Consider the following 22,448-nt stretch of genomic DNA (forward strand, 5'->3'; position numbering starts at 1 on the left):
TTAAATATATTTTTTGTCTCTCAAATTTAAGGTAAATTTATTTTTAGTTTCTTAAATTTAAAATTGATCTTTTTAATCTCTATAATTTAAAAAAAAAAAATCTTGGCTTAAATCATAACATTAAACTTAACTGATACTACATAACTATTTTAATTTGTCACTTTCACATATATTATTGGTGACTTGAGAGACTAAAATAAGATTTTTGAAAATTATAGGACTAAAAAGTAATTTTAAATTTAACAAACCAAAAACAAATTTACTTTAATTTTAAGGGACTAAAAACATATTTAAACTTTTTTTAGTGTCTTTAATGGTTGCCCTCTTCTCTTGAGATACCATCTTTACTAGCATGATAACAAAAGATATTCAATTTTTTTTTTCTGTTAAGATAAAATTTAGGTACAATTATTTAAGTGCAATTAGTATTATTCTTCAATCAAAGTTAAAATTTTATCTCGATAGTATGCATATTGATGAGACCTGCATTAAATGCAAGTGCTTAATATTAAAGTAAAACTTCAACTTTGATTGGAGAATAATATTAACTATATTTTAATTTACATAAGTTTTCAAGAGTTTGAAGGTTAGTAACAATCTTATTATTTGGAAAGAGCAATTTCTCTCGAAAAAAAAAAAGTTATGTAGAAATTAACAAATTTTTCTTTGTCACATTTTGATGTCCTATTTATATATCTTATTTTGATGATTCATTATAATTTATTAATCTGATATCTAATTTTGATGCGACATTTTCATGTCTCATTCTAATCAAGATTACTTCAAATGAGGCCTTCATAACATTGACATTGATCTTTTAGTTTGATGAAGGCATATTATAGGTAAAGTCAATCTGTTTAGTTTCATATTGTTGAATTTGACATCCTCTGCTCCTTTATAATTATTATAATTAATAAAAGAATTTTTGTAATTTGAATTAAATAAAAGCAATGAAATTTTTTAAATACAAATTATAATTGAATATTTTATTCCTTTCCTTCTCAAAAACTAAGCTCTAGAGATAGTCTCTATTAACAATGGACCAACACAATTGTATTAACCTTTAGTATGGTCTTGCTAAGCAAAGTAAAGGTGAGCACAATCGTGTTGCCACCATGCATGGTTGTACTTGGCCTTTTGCATCTCTCCTTCATTTTTGATTAGGTTGTGCTATACATAAGCATGCTTGCCTATGCTTCTCATGTCACATTCTTGCTCATTTTTCGAGCATGGACTTGCTACCTTCAAACACACCCATGTTCGTAAACTCACTTTTTCTTTTCAAGATAAGAACACAACTATAACACAGTCATGCTATACACAACATGACCATGTTTATATTAAGCACAATCATGCTCAACTCCGACATGATCGTGCTCTCAATATAATAATTCTTACAAGCGAGAACGTTGCTCTTTCAAGCACCTTCCTAAGTCATCTAATAGTTCATTATGTATGAATTTACTATCAATTATAATTAAGGCATAAGACATACAATTGATCAAGCACACCATAACATATCAATTTCAATTGCTCAAACCAAGAAGCCAAACACATCCAATTTGTGCATCTACATCATGGATAACTATCCATCTCAACATAGTCAATCAAGCAATTCAATCAAGTAGATAAGTTTAACACACTTTTGAACTATTTAAGATCCATCTACAATAACATGCAATATAGAACCTATGAGGTTGATGGAGAACCCCTCTACCTACAATCATGTCACACTCATGAGCGAGATAATTACTCTCCTTTACTTATATAAAACTCCTATAAAGATAAGGTTTTGGTGGTATTTTCACCTCCAACTCCATGTTCCTCCACACAGCTTTCTAACTAACAAAGAATAATCCAAAAAGTAACAACAACAAAAAAAAAAAGTTAAATAGAATATTAGGTTACTAATACCTTTATTTATTAGTTTAATCAAAGGATATTGGTCTTACCAAACCCATATAGCTAAACTTTTAATTACAAAAGGCTATTATTGTATTATATAACTATTATTTAATTAAGAACTCAACAACTATTTTTAAAAGCATTCTTACTCAATTAATATTCAATTAAAACTCAAATAACTTATTTCTTAATTTTCAAAAACACATTAATTTCTTAATATTATTTTATTTTCTGAAAACTAGAGTGTTATTATATATGTATGTTTAGTGGTTTATCCTTGGAATAGAAACCACTCTGATGCTTCATCATGAAGCTTCCTCAAAGATATGCTATCATCAATCATCTTATACATTTATCAAACTAATGTCATTCTTCATTCTAGTGCACATATTTTGATTGTCGCATATCATTCCGATGTGTTTTCTTTATAAGCATTTGCTGACTTAAAATCATAGTCTTTTAGTACACCATTATGATGTTAACTCTAGAGCACCTTCATTTTGATGTTATTAACTCTTTGTAGCTTTTGATGTATCTTCTGAGTAACGTTTTCTTGATATCTTTGTAGTAACTTTGGTTTAAATTTTCAAAGAGAAACATTGCCTTCATCAAGTAGACGAGTTTCATTAAGTTCTAATATTATTACTATATGCATCATGAAGAAACCATTATGAACTTCGTTCTGATCTACTTATTATCTATTTTCACTAAAACACTTGGCAGAAGACTTATTCCAACTAACTTTCCATCATCCTTGCAATTTGCATAACTAAGTATTTTTTATAACTAAAAAACCTTGGGTTGGATTCAATAAAATATTATTTTATTAGACATTATAGTTTATAAAGTATTTTGAATTTCATGTTATTTTATTATCTTACTTTGCATTTATTTTATTCATGATGGTATTTAAAAATGTTTGTGCTAAGACACTATAATAAGATAATATTATTGTGATATTATATTTATATTTATCTTTATTAAACAAATATACATCATATAAACATAAATGTAATGTCACAATTACAAGAATATTAAACTACTAGAGCTCCTTAGCACTTATTGCTCTATAGAAGTTATTGTTATCGATAACATGTTATTTATAGTTATACAAATAAATAAATAATTTCCAATTTAAGATAAATTAAGAAATTATATTTTCATAATTATTATTTCTAATATTTTCTTAAGATCATATCCTTCCCTATTAAGAGGAATTAAATCAAATCAAACAAATAAATTGTAACGCCTAATTTTGTATAATATTAAACATAATATTATATATACATATATAGAGAGAGGTTAGTAACACAAGTATATATATCATTAATATCACTATAAAATAAATGAAGATTTTGAAAACTTGTTTACATATAGTTAGTTTATAATTACATTACGAATTATTTAAAATTATTTACAATAACGTACTTATTTACAAATTATAGTTTTTCACACTCCTACTACACTATTTACATGTTAGGTTGATACAAGTTCATTATTGGATTAACGTGATTCGCCGGGTAGATAAAAAGTACATACTATTTGATTATCTATAACAATAGGGTTTTGCTGAGTTGGTGAAAAAAATAAAAGTTGATACTCCTATGCCTTGAAATGTTACAACATTGCGTCCATAGCTCAACTAGTATCCGGAAAGACTGCAGTAATAACGGAAGTGAAAGTGCTTGGCACGGTTGGTAGATTCATCTATATTCCATTATAATTATTACATATTTTAACCAAAGAGAAAAATAAGGAGTGAGAACAATTATCCAATAAATATTAACAATTACATAATATGCATAGAAATATTTAATAGTAATAAATATATATTAATTCTTTTTTATATAAAAATTTAAATTATACTTATAGTGACTAGTCAGAATAAATGAGCATTATAATAACAAATAACCAAATATTATTTCACCTTAAATTTTTATTCATTTAAATCCCCAAGGTAAACTTCCAACTACAAGTTAATTCAAACTTTCATTTATGACCATATAATAATATTTATTTGCATGAAGAAATATCAATAAGATAAGTTTAAGATATTCTTTATAAAACTATATTATAATCAATATTAACATCAAAAAACACTTGAACTAAATTACGTAAATGGAATGTATTAGGGAATACTAATCAAATAATTGACATTGATAAATATCAGAAAATAATTAAATAACACAAACTAGGAACATTTCATTAATTATTAAGAATAAAAAATATCATAGATTAAACAAGTAAATAAGGTTAGGGACACCTCCATAAAATATAACAATTAAATAAACATAATGACATATAAAATTTTAAAAAGATAAGGTTCTCCTCCCCCTTACTTTAAGAAAATGATATATCCTTGAAATACTTCAAAAGTTGTATTTTTTTTCTCTTTCTCTCTTTTCTTTTCTCTCTTCCTTCTCACTATTTTTCTCTATGTGATCTGTTGTTTTCTACCTTCACAATTTTTCAATGGCATCTCAAGCCTATTTATAGGAGAGTTTGTAATGATTACATGGTTAGGATTTGATAAAGGATTTGTATCATTTAGTTAGATTTTTACCTCCCATTATAACTTAGTTTCTTAGAGATAAGGGTTATTAATTGTGAGATAAGAGGATAAGATAACAGCTGCAGATTTATCTGCTACATATTTTTGGTTTTTTTAATAAAATAACATTTTTCTAAAAAAATAATTTTTGTTTACCCTTTCATTATATATATAAATTACTTATATTAAACATTTAAAATTTTAAATATATATATATATATATCATAATATTATTTAAAAAAAAACAAAATTATAATAAAATTAAATACTAAATATTTTCATTTTAATTTGTTGGAAATAAAATAAATTATAATATATAAAAATACACATATGTATTTATTTATTTATTTTAAATATAATAATTAAAGAATTTAAAAATATAATTTTAAAAATAAGATAATGATAAGAGAATTTATAATATTGTATTAAGAATTTTAAAATATTACATAAATGGAATAATCAATTTTCCCAATAACATATTACATAACCATGACCTTTTCATATTTTAGAAAAATAATTCATGTTCTGAAGAATGTACATGTTACATCATCCCACTGCTCCCACATATCCTACACGACATGATCGAGTTATTGGTTTCAGGGTGATGTAAATATGAGCAATGAATACGTGTAAGAAGCAGAGTAATGCAAAGCGCACTACACTGCGCAATAATCAAGAAAAGGGTCAACTATGGAAACAATGTCGACATACTAGACTCATAAAGTCAGAAAAGTTATGAAACCTTAATTTTTTGGATTTTTATAAAATAATTGATCCCGTTTCCCACCTCATATTTAATGTGTTGTTCTCTTCCATGAGATTATTGTTCTGTTGGTCTTTTTTCTGTGAACACAGAAATTTCAGTTTGGTCTATAAATGAAAACAAAAGTCAGATAAATTAGCTAGCGCAAACTTTGAGTATCATGTTTTAGTTTTATACTTTTATTATTTTCCATTCTTGCTCAACTCGTCAACATTGATCATGAACTCAAAAGAATTATAGGCCGTGCGAGATGCATACATACATCCATATATATATATATATAAAAGAAATTTGTTTACTCAGTTTGATGACTCATGCTTCGTATCAAATATCAATTATTCAACCGTTGAATTTAAAGTTCTTAATACTAAGATCAAATTTACAAATTTTAAAAAAATTTGAAAATCATTTGATATTTCATTTTATTAATTCAAATTGACGAAAAATTATAAAAACATGTTATCCGTCAATTTAAATTAATAAAACGAAGTATCAAATAGTTTTAAAATTTTATATATTTGATCTATACATTAAAAATTTTAAATTCAACGGTTGAATCATTGAGATTTGATATAGAGCATGAGTTATTGAACGAAGTAAGTCTAGTAGACTTACTCCTAGAGTAAGCAGATCCATCCTTATATATATATATATATATAATATGCCAATAAAAGGTAGTGTTTCTATCGTAAGTCTGCTGTCATCGTTAAGGTCACTACATTCGAGGTATAGTCTGCTTTGCCTTGTTGGATCATCACGATTTTGTCTTTTAAAAGGTGTCTCGGTGGATTAAGGAGGGAGAGTATTTATAAACTACCCTTAACCTCAACTCATAAGCGATGTAGGACTTTTAGATATACCGAAACAAGTCCCCTAGTCGATGCTAAGGGGCAAGAGTGGCCATCACGAGGTATTGTCCACTTTGGCTCGTTGAACCATCACGATTTTATCGTTTAAAAGGCATCTTGGTAGATTAAGGAGGGAGGGTGTTTATAAACCATTCTTAGTCTCGACTCCTAAACAACATGAAATTTTTAGACATACCGGAAGAGGTAGTTTTTTTATCATTAAAATGATAAATTTGAGATGATAACCTAATAGAGACAGGGAGTTAAACATGTCAACAATTCTCGAATTATACATCATTGTTTATTTAAAGATTAACCAAAATTCAATAGTACCTAATTTGACCAAGACATTACTTGTTAAGTTGAGAAATCTATTCGAGAAATTTTGCCTCTAACATTAAAGAGTCTCTTTAAATAAATATGTTCACAAAAAAAAATTAATAATCATAAAAAAATTTCAAATCTGCGTCACAAAAATGTTAACTCATAAAGTGTGATCTAAATAAAATTCTGCAGCATTTTGATTCTACAATATCAACATATGTCATCCTTTTTTTTGCTCTTTCCTTTCAAATTTCTTGGAATTGTAAGTGCTTACAATATTCAAATGCTATTCAGAATTTCAGTGAAAAATGTTTCACAATGTTGCCATGCCTCATATCTCTAAGCTCTAGCTCCCTATCGATATTTTCACTATCAATGATGGAGCTGATATAAGAATACATGTCGTTGTCATAACGCACAACTAGGAAAGAACCACAGGGCTTTTCTATATCCTATACGGCAAGAGCATCGGCAATTACTTGTTTCTTTATTCCTTCATTGCAAACGATTTTTGACGTAAATAACAGTAATTATATCTTTTCCCTTTCGGATGCTCAATAAGCAAGAGTAGCTTTCCTAGGTGACCTTGTCTTGAATGTAGTGCTGCACTGTCTCATGATGCACTTGACCATTATTTAATTAAGAGATAAACTGCAAATGGGGCTTTTACATCAAGTTGCACCACCGGCCATCAAGCAATGCTATAATAGCCTCTAAAGCCTAAACAGAACAAATCTTATAAATTAGCATATGTAGAAGGGTGTTGGGAAACTCAAATTCAGGTGTGAGGATCTAGCTAGCAAAAACTCCTTGTGATCCCACCAATTGTGCTAGTTAGTTGCTCATATACAAGAATGGAGACCCAACACCAACAGGAAGTTATAGTAGGAAAGGTATGTGAAATCTATGAGAAAATCTCCAACCTAGGAGACCTCAACCCCTCCAACCATGTCAACAACCTCTTCACCCAACTTGTCACCATTTGCACCACCCCATGTCAATTAGATGTTACTCGACTAAGCAAACAAGTTAGAGAAACCATCGCTAACCTAATTAGGCTTTGTGGCAAAGCTGAGGGACTTCTTGAGAACCATTACTCAACCCTAATAGGATCACATGATACCCCCTTAAACCACATGAAATTCTTCCCCTACTACTCCAACTACCTCAAACTGAGCCATTTGGAGTTCACCATGCTCACCACACACTGCACCCAAGTCCCCACCCAACTAGCCTTTGTGGGCTCAGGCCCACTTCCTCTCACCTCAATCATGTTGGCCACACATTACCTTAGGCACACATGCTTCCACAACTACGACATGGATCCTTTGGCAAATGCCAAGGCTCGTGACTTGGTCTCATCGGATCCTGACTTGTCAAAGAGAATGTTCTTCCACACTAGTGACATTTTAAGTGTGTCAAACCTCAAGGACTACAACGTGGTGTTTTTGGCCGCCCTTGTGGGCATGGACAAGAAGGAGAAAGCAAAAGTCATCAATCACTTGGCCAAATTCATGGCTCCTGGAGCATTTCTGGTGTTGAGGAGTGCTCATGGAGCTCGTGCCTTCCTCTACCCGGTGGTTGATCCTTGTTCTGATCTCAAAGGTTTTGAAGTTCTCTCGGTTTTTCACCCCACTGATGAGGTTATTAACTCGGTCATTGTTGCACGCAAGCACTCGGTGAATCAAGGGGTTTATACACCAGTGTTGGCTAGCAAATGTTCTGGGGTTGAAGGCTTTAATCCCTTCAACCATGGGAACGTTATTGAGGAGTTGACAGTTGATGAGCAGGCTTGAGGGGATCGACTTGGTGACTGGTATTCCTCAAATTAAAGCAGTGTCATGAATCTGGATCGTATTATATGATGTAATAGTGCAGTATAACTGTAAGTGGTGATTTGCATGAGGTCAAATCTCTTATTATCTTTATTATAAAAGGAGACGTGATTATCAAACGCCAACTGTATCACCACTACGAGATTATTGTTGGATAATAAAACGGTTTTGATAACATCTTTATTAGTTTTAAGTTTCAAAATCTATAAAAATTACGGATTAATTTTAGTTTTATAATAAATTTATTTTAAAAAGTTCTTATCCTATGAAAGATTGTTTAAGGGTATTTTTGTGTGATTACAATAATATTAATAATATAGTAAAAGTATCACTAGTGACACAGTGACAATAATAATAGTAATGTTAATGTTGGTAGTAATTATTGGAAAAATAGCAAACGTACAAGTAGAATAATCTAAAATACTGAACAAATATAACCTTAAGGACTTATTTGCAATATACGTATAAGTCCTTTAAGATACAACAAGATCTTTTCAGTGGAATTGAGGAGCAAACCTGACAAGAGTCTAAAGCAAGCAGAGAATCAAGAGGGAAAAGAGAGATTTCGAGTATGAGAGGTCAGAGTTGTGTAAAATAGCTAGTGAGGTGGATGTCTCTATTTATAAGCGTGAAGAGTTAGGGTGAAACCCATAACTAGTGCAAAAAATAAGGAGGGAATCCATATATACTTATTGAAAAATGTCTGTTACAGTATGAAATATTTTATTTTGCTAAATTCAGTCAACAATAGATAAAGATGATAAAAAAAAATAAGATTTATAAATTAGGTCAATGTTTCAAATGTAACAAAAAGATCATGTTTCACATAAGTCTCATTTAATTAAAATAATTTAATTAATGTAATTGAAAATAAAAATATTTTTGGATCCCATAATCATATGTGCAAAGAGACAAATTAGTGGATTTGCTTTACAATGAGTCAACGAGGCTCATTCTTATACACACAAGCCCACTACCTCTTATCTGTCTCTTTGAAAGTGTAAAGAACACTTTGATATATAAACACAAGGTTTACTAAGTTCAAGCAATGTAGGACTTCTTTTTTAAAATACACTCACATATGCAACAATTCTCCACATATTTCAAAAGAATAAAAACTATTTCATAAAAAAAAATAAGAGAGATAAAGAAAGAAGAAATCGGGTTCTTATATAGGTTGTAATGCACCGCACCTAGTGTAGCAAGTTATATGAAGTATATCTAGACTAATAATACTTAACATGCACTGAGATTAGTGTAACAAGTTATATGAACCAAAATCATTTGATGTATATTAGAGGTTTACTAATCACATTACACTCTCACAATTCTTGTTATTATTGTTGTTTTGTGCTAGTAGGTCATACGTTTGCCCAATATTCATGAATGTTTTAGAGATCTTGCCAAGATCTCATGCAAATAGTCCAACTTAACATTCATATAAGAGATTTCATCAAATGTATGTCGTAAATCATACACCACTCATAAGGGTTATGATAATCAATAGAAGTTTTATAATGTGTTAACTTTTCTCATTTAAAGCTTAACTATAAAACTTATTCTCATTAATGTAGCTCTAACATTTTCTTACATCATAGGAAGGGATTAAGATTTTTAAAATCAATTTTAGTATTGACAGAACTGATAAGTGATTTGTTCTTACACATATGAACCTTATTCATGAAATCTCTAATTGCAAACGTTGGAGTACCATAACTTATTTTATTTTTAATTGGCTTAAGTTTCATTCCTCTCGTGTTTCAAAAATCATTTTTTCTTCTTAGGGTTTTGTCAAAGGATCTACTAGGTTTCCTTCTAACTTTACATAATTGGTGGAAATTGTTCCATCCTTTAGCAATTGTTTTATCATATTATGTCTTAGTTGTATGTGTTTATTTTTCCCATTATAAGATTTATTCTTAGCCATAACTATTGTTGATCCGTTATTGTAATATATTGACACTGATGGGGTTGGTTTCATTCCTAGAGGAATGTTTGCCAAGAAATTTCTCAACCACTCAGCCTTAGTACCAATCATCTTCAGAGCTACAAACTTTGACTCCATAGTTGATCTAACAATAATAAATTACATGATTGATCTTTATGCAATCGCACCACCACCAAGTGTAAACACATAGCCACTAGTGAATTTTGTTTCATCTAAATCAAAATCCAATTAGCATCACTATACCCTTTTAGTACAACGAAAAATCTACTATACTCAATATCATAATCCATGATACCTCTCAAGTACCTCATGATTCTCGCAAGTGCTTCCCAATGATCTTGATTGGGACTAATGCTTTCATCAAATACAAAAGGCTCCCAATAATTTGGGCATATTAAGATTGAGCAAGAAAATCTCATGTATTCTTCTTTAATTGAGAGTTAATGTCACTAGAGGTGATCAAGTTTGTTTAAAAAAATTAAACATCAATAAAATGAGCAAATACTTTACACCAATATTTTAAGAAAAAATAAATGGCCCTCAAGATTTGAGGTAAAAGAAATTTAAATAAAAATAAAATATGTTTAATTTTAAAAGTAACTAAAGTACTTCATCCTTTTATAATAAGTGTAAAAATACTTAATAAATAGATGAAAGATAATAATAATTTAACAAAATAAAATAAAATTATGATTAATTTTATTTAATTGAAAGGATGCAACATAAAAATATTTTTTAAAAGATATTATGAAAAATATGAATAAAAAATATAATTAATACTACATTAAAAAATTTAATATCATACTTATTTTAAGGTTTAATTTTTTTTTTCAAATAGTTATTATGGGACGGAGGAGGGAGTATCTTGAAGAACCAAAATTACTTGAAATAAAATGAATAAGAATGAGTGTAATCAAATTTTCCATAAATGAAGTTAGGTGAATAGTAATTAAAGTTTTCCTAAAAAAATCTGATAACCATTGGAACTTGGAAGGAAGGTTCAATAAAAGACAGACACGTAGGACAAACGGTCACACGGGGTGTCACGTTATTTTCCATTCCCAATTCCAATCGCAAAGCAAAACCACAAAATCACGCGTTGCTTCCGCGACTTCTTCGATTCAGCCACCGACAGAGCCGGCGGTTTCCGATCACAATGGCCGACAAGTACAACCTCAAGAACCCCGCCGTCAAGCGGATCCTCCAGGAGGTCAAGGAGATGCACTCCAACCCTTCCGACGACTTCATGAGTCTCCCTCTCGAGGTTCCAATTTTTTTTCTCAGATCCTCTTATATCTCATTTTCTACCTTCGATTTCATGCGCCTTCTAGCCAGGGCTTTTTCATAGATCATGCTGTTTGTTCAATTCTTCGTGTTGGGTGTTTGGAATTGGAATTGGTTGATTGAGCCTGTTTTGGGAAATCGCTTCGTGTTTGGGGTTTGTATGATGGAATTTATGATTTCCGAGGATTTCAATTTGGATGGAATTTTTGAGAATTGTGTTTGTAAGGAGCTTTTGATTTGTAGACTATTTTGAATTTTGTACAGTTTTTAACATATTGTTTTTTAGGTGTGGGTTGTGTTTGTAGTTAATTGATTTTACCTGGTTGGTTCACCCGGCTTGATAAATGTATAGAGAGTGTTCTGCAGTCTGCACACGCATGATCTTTTTTCTTTTTTCTTTTCTCTGTATATTATGTAATTGTTATCTATGAAGAACTGACAAGAACACCGACACCCTGACACGACTAATGTCTAAAATATTGGACATTGGCACACAACACACTCAAAGAGAGGGACTCTAATAAAATGAGATTTGAATTAAATTTGAACTCATCGTTGATGTTATAGAACTAAAATAGATATTTTTTGTTTCCTACGAGCTCATATCCTTGCTTTTCTATCAATTTCTACCAGCCCATATCTCCCCCATCACCCCAACCCCCAATATCTATAATATTATGGTGCGGAAATTCTGTTACAGTCCAATTCTGAATGGTAATAGATACTTGAGTTTTTCAATATTTGATTGATTACAATTTTGTATATTCCATTTACTGAAGTTCCCAGTGAATTCATTAGAGGAATGTTCAGTGTTGTAAACATGTCCAACTCTTTGTTGACCAGTACTTCGTAGCTTGTCACTGGTTTGAAAATTTGAATTTGATTATTGAGTATCGTTTTTGCTGTCTTATGTTTCCTGAGCAACTTCTGTATTGTTTTCAGGAAAATATATTTGAATGGCAATTTGCGATTAGAGGGCCTCGTGATACTGAATTTGAGGGTGGTATTTATCATGGACGGATCCAGTTGCCTTCAGAGTATCCATTCAAACCCCCTTCATATATGTTGTTGACAGTGAGATTCTTATCTTTACTTCATGAACTGTCTTTTATGTTTGAACTCTGAAGAAAGCTCAATCCTGACATGCTGTAAATTCACTTTTATGCTGTCAGCCTAATGGTCGTTTTGAGACTCAAACCAAGATTTGCTTGAGCATATCGAATCATCACCCTGAGCATTGGCAACCATCATGGAGTGGTAAATAACGTTCCTCTCTAGTCTTGATTTTGTGTTGCTGGGCTTCTTGCAAGTTATTTAGTGAGAGCATGGCTCAATTTTCTCTTTCTATGGGTCATAAAGGTCATGCATTCCCCATTCTGAATATACAGATACATACAAGATTATAAGTGTTTAGTTGTTGTTACTTTGCAGCTGTGCTGAAATACTCCTTCCAGTCCTTATTATAAGACAATTTAAAAGGAAATGGTGGTTTTTTTTATAAAGCACTTTACAACTTCTATAAAATTGTGATTTAATTTTTATCTCTTGCTCTTATTAAAGATTGTGAGAGTATGTATTTTTTGTTATTGGATAATGAGAAGAAAATTTGAGAAATAAATGTTGTCTGGCTCATCTCTTAAACTCTCCAATTCTCATTTATCAATTTTATTGGTATTGGTGCATAAGTTGTTATATGGAACGATATCTTCACCACTTTCATGAAAATTTAATGATGAAGGGTAAAATTGGTACATATGATTTTCTTTTATAATTTAAATAAAAATAAGTAATATAACTACTTATATTAATTCATGTGATTTGATTAAAAATATCTTATAATATTGACCAAATAAAGTATTTAATCATGTCCTTTATAATTTTACATTAATGTTTTCCAAGTAGGATCATACTATGATTTGGGGCATAGCAGAACTTCCTCTAGATAGAAGATTGGCATCGAATTGATTCCCATGTCTCAGATCATCACGTTGGGTCGTAAAAAGATTGGGAATACTCGTCCTGAAAATACTGATCAAGCTTGTTGCATTTAACATATTCATAATTCATAGAACTAGAATGGGATGTATCTGTCAGTTTTATCATTCTTCTTTGGCACATTATCTTTGTTTTCTTGATGTATGATCATACTGGCTGAGCCCCGTAGCTGACTTTTGATTGGAAGAAAAAAGGTTCTATTTTAATCGATGTAAATATGTTTTGGCAGTGAGGACTGCTTTAGTTGCACTGATTGCATTCATGCCTTCCAACCCAAATGGTGCATTGGGCTCATTAGACTACAATAAAGAAGAGAGGCGTACCTTGGCCGTCAAGTCTCGTGAAGCTCCTCCTAGATTTGGGACTCCTGAACGTCAAAAGCTGATTGATGAGGTAAAATGTTGCTTTTTTGTTTTCTCCACAGCTTTTGTTTTCTGTAATATATTGTGCTGCTGATTGTAGTTGTTGGTTATCCCAGATACACGAGTACATGCTAAGCAAGGCACCCCCTGTTCCCCAACCCAGCGCCACAGAGGCTTCTGAAGAGCACCCTAGAAACGAGGAGGCTGAGGATGAGGTCCAGGTTAATTCCCCGAATCGCGAGTCTTTACCAGCGGGAGAGGGGATTCCAGGTCAAGAAGGTGATGGAATTGTTGAAGAACAAGAAGTCCTTGTTGCAAATGCTAACCCTGCAGGAGTTGAAGTTCCAAGGGAGGTTCAATCAAGAGTTTCCAGGAATGAGGTGCTCCAAATGTCAGATACAAGGGTTCACAATCCTAGGCCAGAGCCCAGGGTCCAGAAACCTGATGATCGGTTGTTCACATTGGCGGCTATTGGACTTACTATTGCAATTGTCGTCCTTTTGCTCAAAAAGTTCATTAAATCTACCGAACATGGGGCACTTTTCTCAGATGGATCTTAAGACATTTAGTTGCTGATGTTGGCTCCAGAAATCAAACTTCTTAGCCTTTTTATGCAGTGAATAGAAATATAGAGCTCTTCTAAACTAAAAAGAAGTTTTCTCTTTTAATTGTACTTTTATTATACTCTCTCTGTAATTATGGTAATATAAATGTGCTCCTGCGATAATTGAGGAGCAGGTCCTTTGTTTTCTTGTTTACCGTGTGGTGTGAGCTACTCCACTTTCCAAGTACCATATGTCAACTATTTGATTAATGTATTGTCGAAATTTATTGCCTGAATCTGATCATGCTCCTTCAGGCTTTTTGTGGTCTTGAAAACTTCTTTCATGGAAGTTAGGCTACAAATTTCTCGCCTACATATTCAATATTCATTACTCTTTAATTATATTTATTTTTGAATTAAATTTTAATATTTAAAAATAAATTATGAATAATTTGAAAAAACATATTTATTTATCTTAAATTTAAAATATAATTAATATATTTAAAATATCTCTTTAAACTAGTTTTAAATATAATTTATATATTTAAATATAATATTTATCTATATATAATTTATTATTAATTTTAGTTATGTACAATATAATAAAGTGACAGGTGTGTTGTTTTGTTAGTCAAATTTGTTTCTGACTGACAACTCTTTAGCAACTGTATAAATAGTTGCATTTTCTTATGCTAAATATTGAGATAATCAATATACTTTTATTTTCTAAAAATCTAGTGGTAGACTCCTTCTCTCTGCCTTGTTGCTTTGCCACTTGCTCTCCCTTTTTGGGTCTCTTCTCTATTTGCATTTTTTGGTATTGACGTTGTAGTGGCTATGATGCTCTCTCTTCTTTGTTCATGCTCGTTAAATTTGCACAATTATCTCCAAGTGGGTTCTTATTTGTTTTGGTTTTTCTTAGTTTTCTTTGATTGGTTACAATTTTGGTAATTTTTGTTTTGAAAATGGCTAGCGTTCGCGAAGACAAAAGGGGGATGGGGGACATTTGCGAAAGGGGTTTATGGTCAGGAGTTTGAGGAAGAGGTGGTGTGGGATTTTTTTTTTGTTTTTTTACTAACCCTTTTACATCAGTTAAAAGCAACCAATGTAGAAAGTTTTTACATCTAACATTGTCAGGATTAAGGTCAATTATTTAAGCAACATAAAATGTCTTTTTAAACAGATGTTATAGTCTCCCTTGTACTAATGTTATCATTTTTTTTTTAATTATTCATAGGAATTATAATGACTAGTTAGATAACTAATTAAATTAAGATAAAATAGTTATCATAGTGTACTCCATTTATTATCTATTATAAGTAACCAAAAAATATACATTATTTTTGTACTGAAATATAAGTAAATTTTAATTATTTTTTTTCTCATTTAATAGTATTATCTCTAAAATATTTCTCTTTTATTGTATGATATTTCAGTTGTACTACTTTTTATTACATTTGTAACAAAGATAATTTAGAAAAAATATTATAATATTAGTAAAATTTAAAGTAAATAACTAATTTCTTTAATACAATTGAAATTATTTTTTTATAACATAGAATATAGAACAAAAGGAGTATTTAAATCGAGACTAAATTGACACATTAATGTACGCAATACTTTTTATAACAAGTAAAAATGATTTTTTATATCGATTTTAAACTTGTCATAGATTGGACAACAAATAAAATATTAGCTTTTAATGTTAGTCATAAAAATAATTGACATAGAAAGTCTTGACTTTTCATAAGTATTATATTTTAAGTTCATGAATGTTTCTCTAGTGTACTCTTTCTCTTTCGTCGTGTTTCTTCATATACCAACACCGCACTGTTATTTCCCTCTCGTTGCATCTCTTTGCGTTTTGTTATCGCATTTTTTCTTTTTTGTCACATCTCTTCACATTTTGTTGCCATGCTTTTTTTCTCTTGTCGCATTTCACCACCACGCTCTTTCTCTCTTGCTACACCTCTTTCTCTTTTGCCTAGACCAACAACATCAAACAACACCGACACCATACCCGAAATGCACAAAAAATATAAGAGAACAATAATGAACTTGAGAGCACAAAAACTAATAAACAATTGCAAAAATGAAAGGGGAAAGGAGAATATGAATTAGTTATTAGTGGAATGTGAACTATAGGTTCACACTCTCACTGTAAATAACAAGAAAATATTTTATGATGGGTGACGATTTACCCATCATAAAATATTTCTTTCTATAAAAAATAAGTTAACATTCATCATAAAATGTTTTAATATATTTACAAATATATCACCGTATCATTTTTTATGTTGTATAAATAATACTCGATATAAAAAGTATGTTAAAATTTTTTTTTTACACCAATCACAATGTTGTATAATTTGAAACTAAAATAATGATTTTATTATATAAATGGATTCAACACATCATAAGTGTCATTAAGGTTGCCATTACCACCTAATTATTTCCATCTCTACGATATTTCAATGTGAATTTCAATCTTATGAGCAAGAATCGGCAAACTAATTACTTTCTTAATATAGTATAACATTATATAAACATATAGTATAGTATTGTAAATACTTTATTGATACTTCTCATTTTTCCTACCTCATTCTTCATGTTAATTATACCATATTATTATCACTATTAATATCACATCTACACTTGTCCCTTGTTTATCCATCCATAATAGGAACCTAGTAAGCCTCTATTTCAGGGGAGAAAAGTTTCCATTATAGGTAAATCATGGTCGACCCCAAACCCTGTGAAACAAAAACAAAGGCCAGAAACACATCCTATTTTCATCGACAATCCGGTACCCATCACTTCTCCACCCTCACAGCTTAATAAAACCCTCATTCACATCCCCATATCTCAAAATTCCACTTCCCTCTCCTCTCAAAAATTAAAAAAAATAAAAAACAAAAACAAAAACAATGAAAACCCAAATCTCCATAATAATCCTCCTATGTCTTGCCCTAGGCCCATGCAACGCGCACAACGTAAACGACAAGAAGGAAACAGCCACAGCAACACCCGAATCCTACCCTCCGATGCCGGAATCAGAACCACCCTTCCCCTACCCCTCCTCGGAATTCGGGAGCAATGATTACACATCATCATGGAGCGACGAAGGCTCGGGTTCCGAGCCCAGCACCGGCGGCGGCGGCGGCGGCGGCGCTGGCGGCTCCTACACCTCGTTCTCCTCCGCCTTCAAGGACATCCTGAAGGGCACCGTCCGCGGCCACTCCCTGACAATGCCGGAGCACGGGGACCCGAAGTCGAAGCACCAGCAGCACGCGGTGCGGCAGATATGCTCCCACACGGACTACCCCGACGTGTGCCTCTCCACAGTGGTGCCGTTCCTCGGCCACCACCTGGACGTCATGAACATCCTGGAGGCGGCCATCAAGGCCTGCTCCTTCCAGACCAACTTCACGCTTTCCAAGGTCATCAAACACATGTCGCGGTCGTCAGAGATGGCGACCGCGCTAGCTAGCTGCAAGGAGCAGTATCATGACGCGCTGGAGAATCTCCAGCGCGCCATGGACGCTATCCCCTTGCGGGACCTTGGCACCGTCACCGTGATGCTGAGCGCGGTGATGGCGGACGTTTCGGCGTGCGAGAGTGGGTTTGAGGATCTGAAGTCGCACTCGCCCATGGGGAACTCGGAAGGGTTGGTTACCATTACGGCTAGTAATTGCCTCTCCATTGCGGCTATCATTCCTTACTAGTTATGCATGCGGCTGCATGGGGCGATGAGGTTTGAATGTTAAATAGATTACGTATAGTATCGTATAGAAAGAAGTTTGAGCTTTGGTTTGGTTTGATAAGGCTCAACTATGGACATATATTTGTTTCATATATAACAATCAATGAATAATTTTTTTGCCTTTCTTTTTTATTTGTTCTTTTGTTTTTGGTTATTCTCTTTGGGTATGTGGGACTAACTAATTAGAGTCACTAGCACATAAAAACAGGAAGGATAATTGAAATAAAATTTTCATCATTAAGTTAAAACTGAGTTATACACGACTTAAAAATAAAATTATAGAAAAATTAACAAGAAAAAAGTTCTCCAAATTTATTTCCTATTTTTTCTTTTCCAAAATTACTTCCGGAGAAATCAGCCAACGGATTATTGATATGCACAATTGTGAATAATATTAAAAAATGTAAAACCGTATGCAGATTTATGGATAAGTTTGTATTGGGATATGTTTATTTATAAATAAATAAAAAAAATTGATAAAAGATATCATGTTTTTTATTTTCCTCCAAATTTTATTTTGAACAAGCTGAGAGGTGATTTAGCTCATGTATCTTTTCGATCCTAGGGTTCTAACCCTCCTTTTTTTCTATGCAATTCACCAAAAAAAAATAGTTTTTGCATTTTAATTTTGAGAAAAATTGGATAAGGGTGTTTCTATAAAATTTAAGTATATAAGATGATTTTAATTTATAAAAAAAAATCAATTTATCTTGGTTGTTTCCCTTCAAATCTTTATGAAAGTATTTAAAAAAACTAAATTTATGAAAATAAGGACGTGTGAATCTTATAAAAAGTTTGGAAATAATTATTTCAATGCCAAAGGATTTGTCTCGTGTATGCAGATATTTAAGAAAAGGGTTTCATGGTCATGCTCTTTTCGGGATAAAAAGTTTTACATTGTCCACCATTAAAAAAATCAGTGTTAGTAATTTTATAAAAAGTCAATAAATTTATCATATATTGTGATTTATAATTGGATAACAGTGTAAGCACTGACATAGTATGATGTTAGTTTAAAAGTAATTATGAGAACAATTGGAATTTAGATGAATCGTAGGGGAACTTTTTTTTTATAACTAGGAAGTATAACTTGCTCGTATCAAGTTGGTCAATATTTCTAGTTGTGACTCTATATTCAAGGCAATGATTGAACTCTAATTTTTAAAAAACACAACTATAGAGCCTTTTTTTAGCTAAGAATAAAATTGGTCAGAGTATGAATAAAATATTTTGAATATATTAAAATTATGATTATAAAGCAAATTGTAACTTTTTGGTTGTGGTTGAATGATGTAGTAAACTCGATTCTAGTTATTTTGCCCAGTTTGGTGAAAAAGGTGATAATATCTGCACTTGAAGCAGATGGAAGAGAAGAAATATATAGGAGGATGCTAAACAAATTTCAATATGCTTTATAATCATACAAAATTTATTCAATGTTCCATTGCCAAATTATGTGTAGAAAGCTCTCCTTTGATTCCTCTAGGTTCTGGGAGTTCGCATAATTGCTCTTAAATTATAGTAGCTAATGAAATTGACAATTTTTTCCCCATTTATACCCTAGAACTTGTAGAAAATGATAGGTTCTTGTGTTGGTTGGAGATCTGATAGATTTCTTGAAGATTCTTAAAGAAAGTTGGCATTTTCTTTTAACTACGTGGTAATTATACCAATGTCCGGCTAACTTTCTGGCTGAGTTCTCCCCTCCACCAAAGGTCATTGGTGGACCTTATATGTCGATAGTTCTTCAACTTTGAAAGGTAGTGGAACAAGAATAATCCTTTAAGTTCCAAATGGAGCAGCGCAATCATTGAGATTCAAGTTTTAAACCTCAATTAATCAAATTGAGTATGCAGCGTTATTGGTCAGACTACAATTTGCTCATGTAGTCAGTGTCAAACCACTGTGATGCTGCCGTAACTCACAATTGGTAATCGGTAAGTAGCAGGACCATATCAATTTAAAGAACCTCATTTGCAACGATACCACTTTTCCGTTATCAAACTAATGGCTAATTTAAAAGAATTTCACATAAAACACATTCCGCACGATCAAAATGAAGAGCCGACTTGTTATCAAAGTTGACAAGTACTAAACAACCGCAGCAGAACAATACAATAATCCAAGAAACATTACCGCATGGACCTTCGAGCTGGGTGAAATCTTGACCAAAAGTGTGTTAGGGAAGACCTGTGGCTAAAAGAGATGATTGGTGAATTCGGGATAACAGGAAAGTGTGTCACAGATCATTGTGATGGTCAAAATGTTATCACCTTGCCAATCCTCGAGTTTATCATTAGAGGAACACTACTAGAATTTCTCTTATTACATGCAACTTTTCCTGCGAATTTTTTATAAAAATTTGCAGGAAACATTATTCCTGCAAATTTTTCTGCGAAATTTTATTTGCAGGTAATACCTTCGTGGATAATATATTTTTGCGAATTTTAAAATTCGCAGGAAATTTTCCTGCGAAATTTCCTGCGAAAAAAATTCGCAGGAAAGTTTCCTGCAAAAAAAAATTTGCAGGAAATTTTCCTGCAAAAAAAAAAAAAATCGCAGGAAAATTCGCAGGAAACTTTCTTGCGAATTTTTTCGCAAGAAATTCTGCAGGAATATTTTTTACGAAAAAATTAAAAAAAATTATTATAAATTCTATATTTTAAGAATTCATAATCTTTTATTTTAATGCCTCATACATAATCTTTTAAATTCTAAGATTGTAGATTACAAGTCTAACACTCAACCATACAATTCAACTTGTAAGGTAAGTGTTATTCCAACTTATATACAATTTAATTGTTTTATTTTCAATCGATGTGGGACTTGAAGATTTATTAAAATATTAATCTTATTAATTTAAATATATTTTTTATTTTTCCTGCGAATTAAAATTTGCAAGAAAATCCGCAGGAAAAGTTACTTGCAAAATTTTTCTACCATTTAGTAAACATTACTTGCAAATTTATTTTTGCAAGAAAATCTGCAAGAAACAAAATAAAATTCTTACAATATTTTCTGCAAATTCTTACCATGAAAATTTTTTTTTCCATGATTATTAAAATTGTAGCAAAATTTGTAAGAAATATCTGTAAATTATTTTTTGTAGGAAAATTCGCAAAAAATTTCTGCGAATATTTTTTTGTAGGAAAATTCGCAAAAAAATTTCTGCAAATATTTTTTTGCAGGAAAATTCGCAAAACTTTTCTGCAAATATTTTTTTGCAAGAAAATTTGCAAAAAAATAACACTTTTCTAGTTGTGGAAGAAGCATATTGGCACTGTTTGCAATGAAATTCGTTCATAAATTCTTTTTATTCGAACTAGCTGAATTTTCAATTTAAATATGTAACAAATAGGATTTCTTTGTATTATTAGAACAATGAGGCACTTCCCAACTATAACAGTTAAAGCTAGTTGAAGGAACTAGGTGAAACTATGATAAAATAGACTTTAGATAATACGTATTCCTAACATGCAATGAATTTCCAAGAATGAGTCTTATACACATAAAAGATAGATGACCATAATGAAACAAATATGTAAGCTAGTCGAGGTCCAATTTTATATGAATTAATTAACATGCAAAGATTTTGAAGTATTCATCAATCGTTATCACAAAACAAGTTTTCATGTATATAAACATTTAGGTGAATGGAATAAACAACATATATATTGATAACAAAGATCATAATTTGTTTGCTTCAAATAATAATTATTGAATCACAATGCACAATGATTCTGAGAAACAACGGAACTACAATGCTACGCTATACTAAACTAGGATATAACTACTCTAGAAAAAGAAAAAGAGTGGTCAAGAAACCATATTCAGTAGTCTCGTACATGGGAGTCATATGTGCGGATAGTGAGTGTTGTGAGATTTCAAAAGTATGATGTTCCGACCTCTACGAATGAGCTTGCCTCATTTTGTAACGTAGTTAGTAAATTGAAATGGGACGTTTCCAGATTGGAATGGACCATTCCAAACTACTAAAATAATGGTGATTTAGTAGCCTAGAATGGGTCGTTCCAAACTACTAAATAGGCCTACGAATCTTGAACTGGAACAGGCCGTTCTAAAATGTTCATTGTGAGTTAAATTCAACTCCAGAATATGTCGTTCTGGTTTGAGAATGGGTCGTTCTAGACGTGCCAGAACGGGCCGTTCTGGTTTCAGAACAGGCCGTTCTGCACGTGAATTTTACACATGATGAAGGAGCCTAGAAGGAGTCGTTCCCCATTCGAAACGAGTCATTCTGGTCGTTTCAGATTTCTATAAATAGGACTTGTGGACAGTTGAGGAGAAATGGAGGTTTTAGAGAGA

At 31.6% G+C, this 22,448-nt stretch overlaps 3 protein-coding genes across 3 annotated transcripts; all 3 read left to right on the plus strand.

Moving 5' to 3' along the window:
• Positions 1-7,106: 7,106 nt before the first annotated feature.
• Positions 7,107-8,403, plus strand: LOC109790589 (nicotianamine synthase). Its single transcript, XM_020349774.3, has one exon. It carries the CDS (start codon positions 7,246-7,248, stop codon positions 8,185-8,187), a length of 942 nt encoding a protein of 313 aa, XP_020205363.1. The 5' UTR covers positions 7,107-7,245; the 3' UTR covers positions 8,188-8,403.
• A 2,789-nt stretch (positions 8,404-11,192) lies between these two features.
• On the plus strand, positions 11,193-14,655 carry LOC109790588 (ubiquitin-conjugating enzyme E2 32). The gene is made up of 5 exons (XM_020349773.2): positions 11,193-11,438; positions 12,401-12,532; positions 12,631-12,715; positions 13,683-13,846; positions 13,932-14,655. The coding sequence occupies exons 1-5, from the start codon at positions 11,331-11,333 to the stop codon at positions 14,373-14,375; spliced, it is 933 nt and encodes a 310-aa protein (XP_020205362.1). The 5' UTR covers positions 11,193-11,330; the 3' UTR covers positions 14,376-14,655.
• A 2,748-nt stretch (positions 14,656-17,403) lies between these two features.
• Positions 17,404-18,084, plus strand: LOC109790585 (uncharacterized). Its single transcript, XM_020349770.2, has one exon. The coding sequence runs from the start codon at positions 17,404-17,406 to the stop codon at positions 18,082-18,084; it is 681 nt and encodes a 226-aa protein (XP_020205359.2).
• Positions 18,085-22,448: the final 4,364 nt, after the last annotated feature.

The sequence above is a fragment of the Cajanus cajan genome, chromosome 1 (genome assembly GCF_000230855.2).
Source record: "Cajanus cajan strain Asha chromosome 1, NIPB_CcT2T_4, whole genome shotgun sequence".
NCBI lineage: Eukaryota > Viridiplantae > Streptophyta > Magnoliopsida > Fabales > Fabaceae > Cajanus > Cajanus cajan.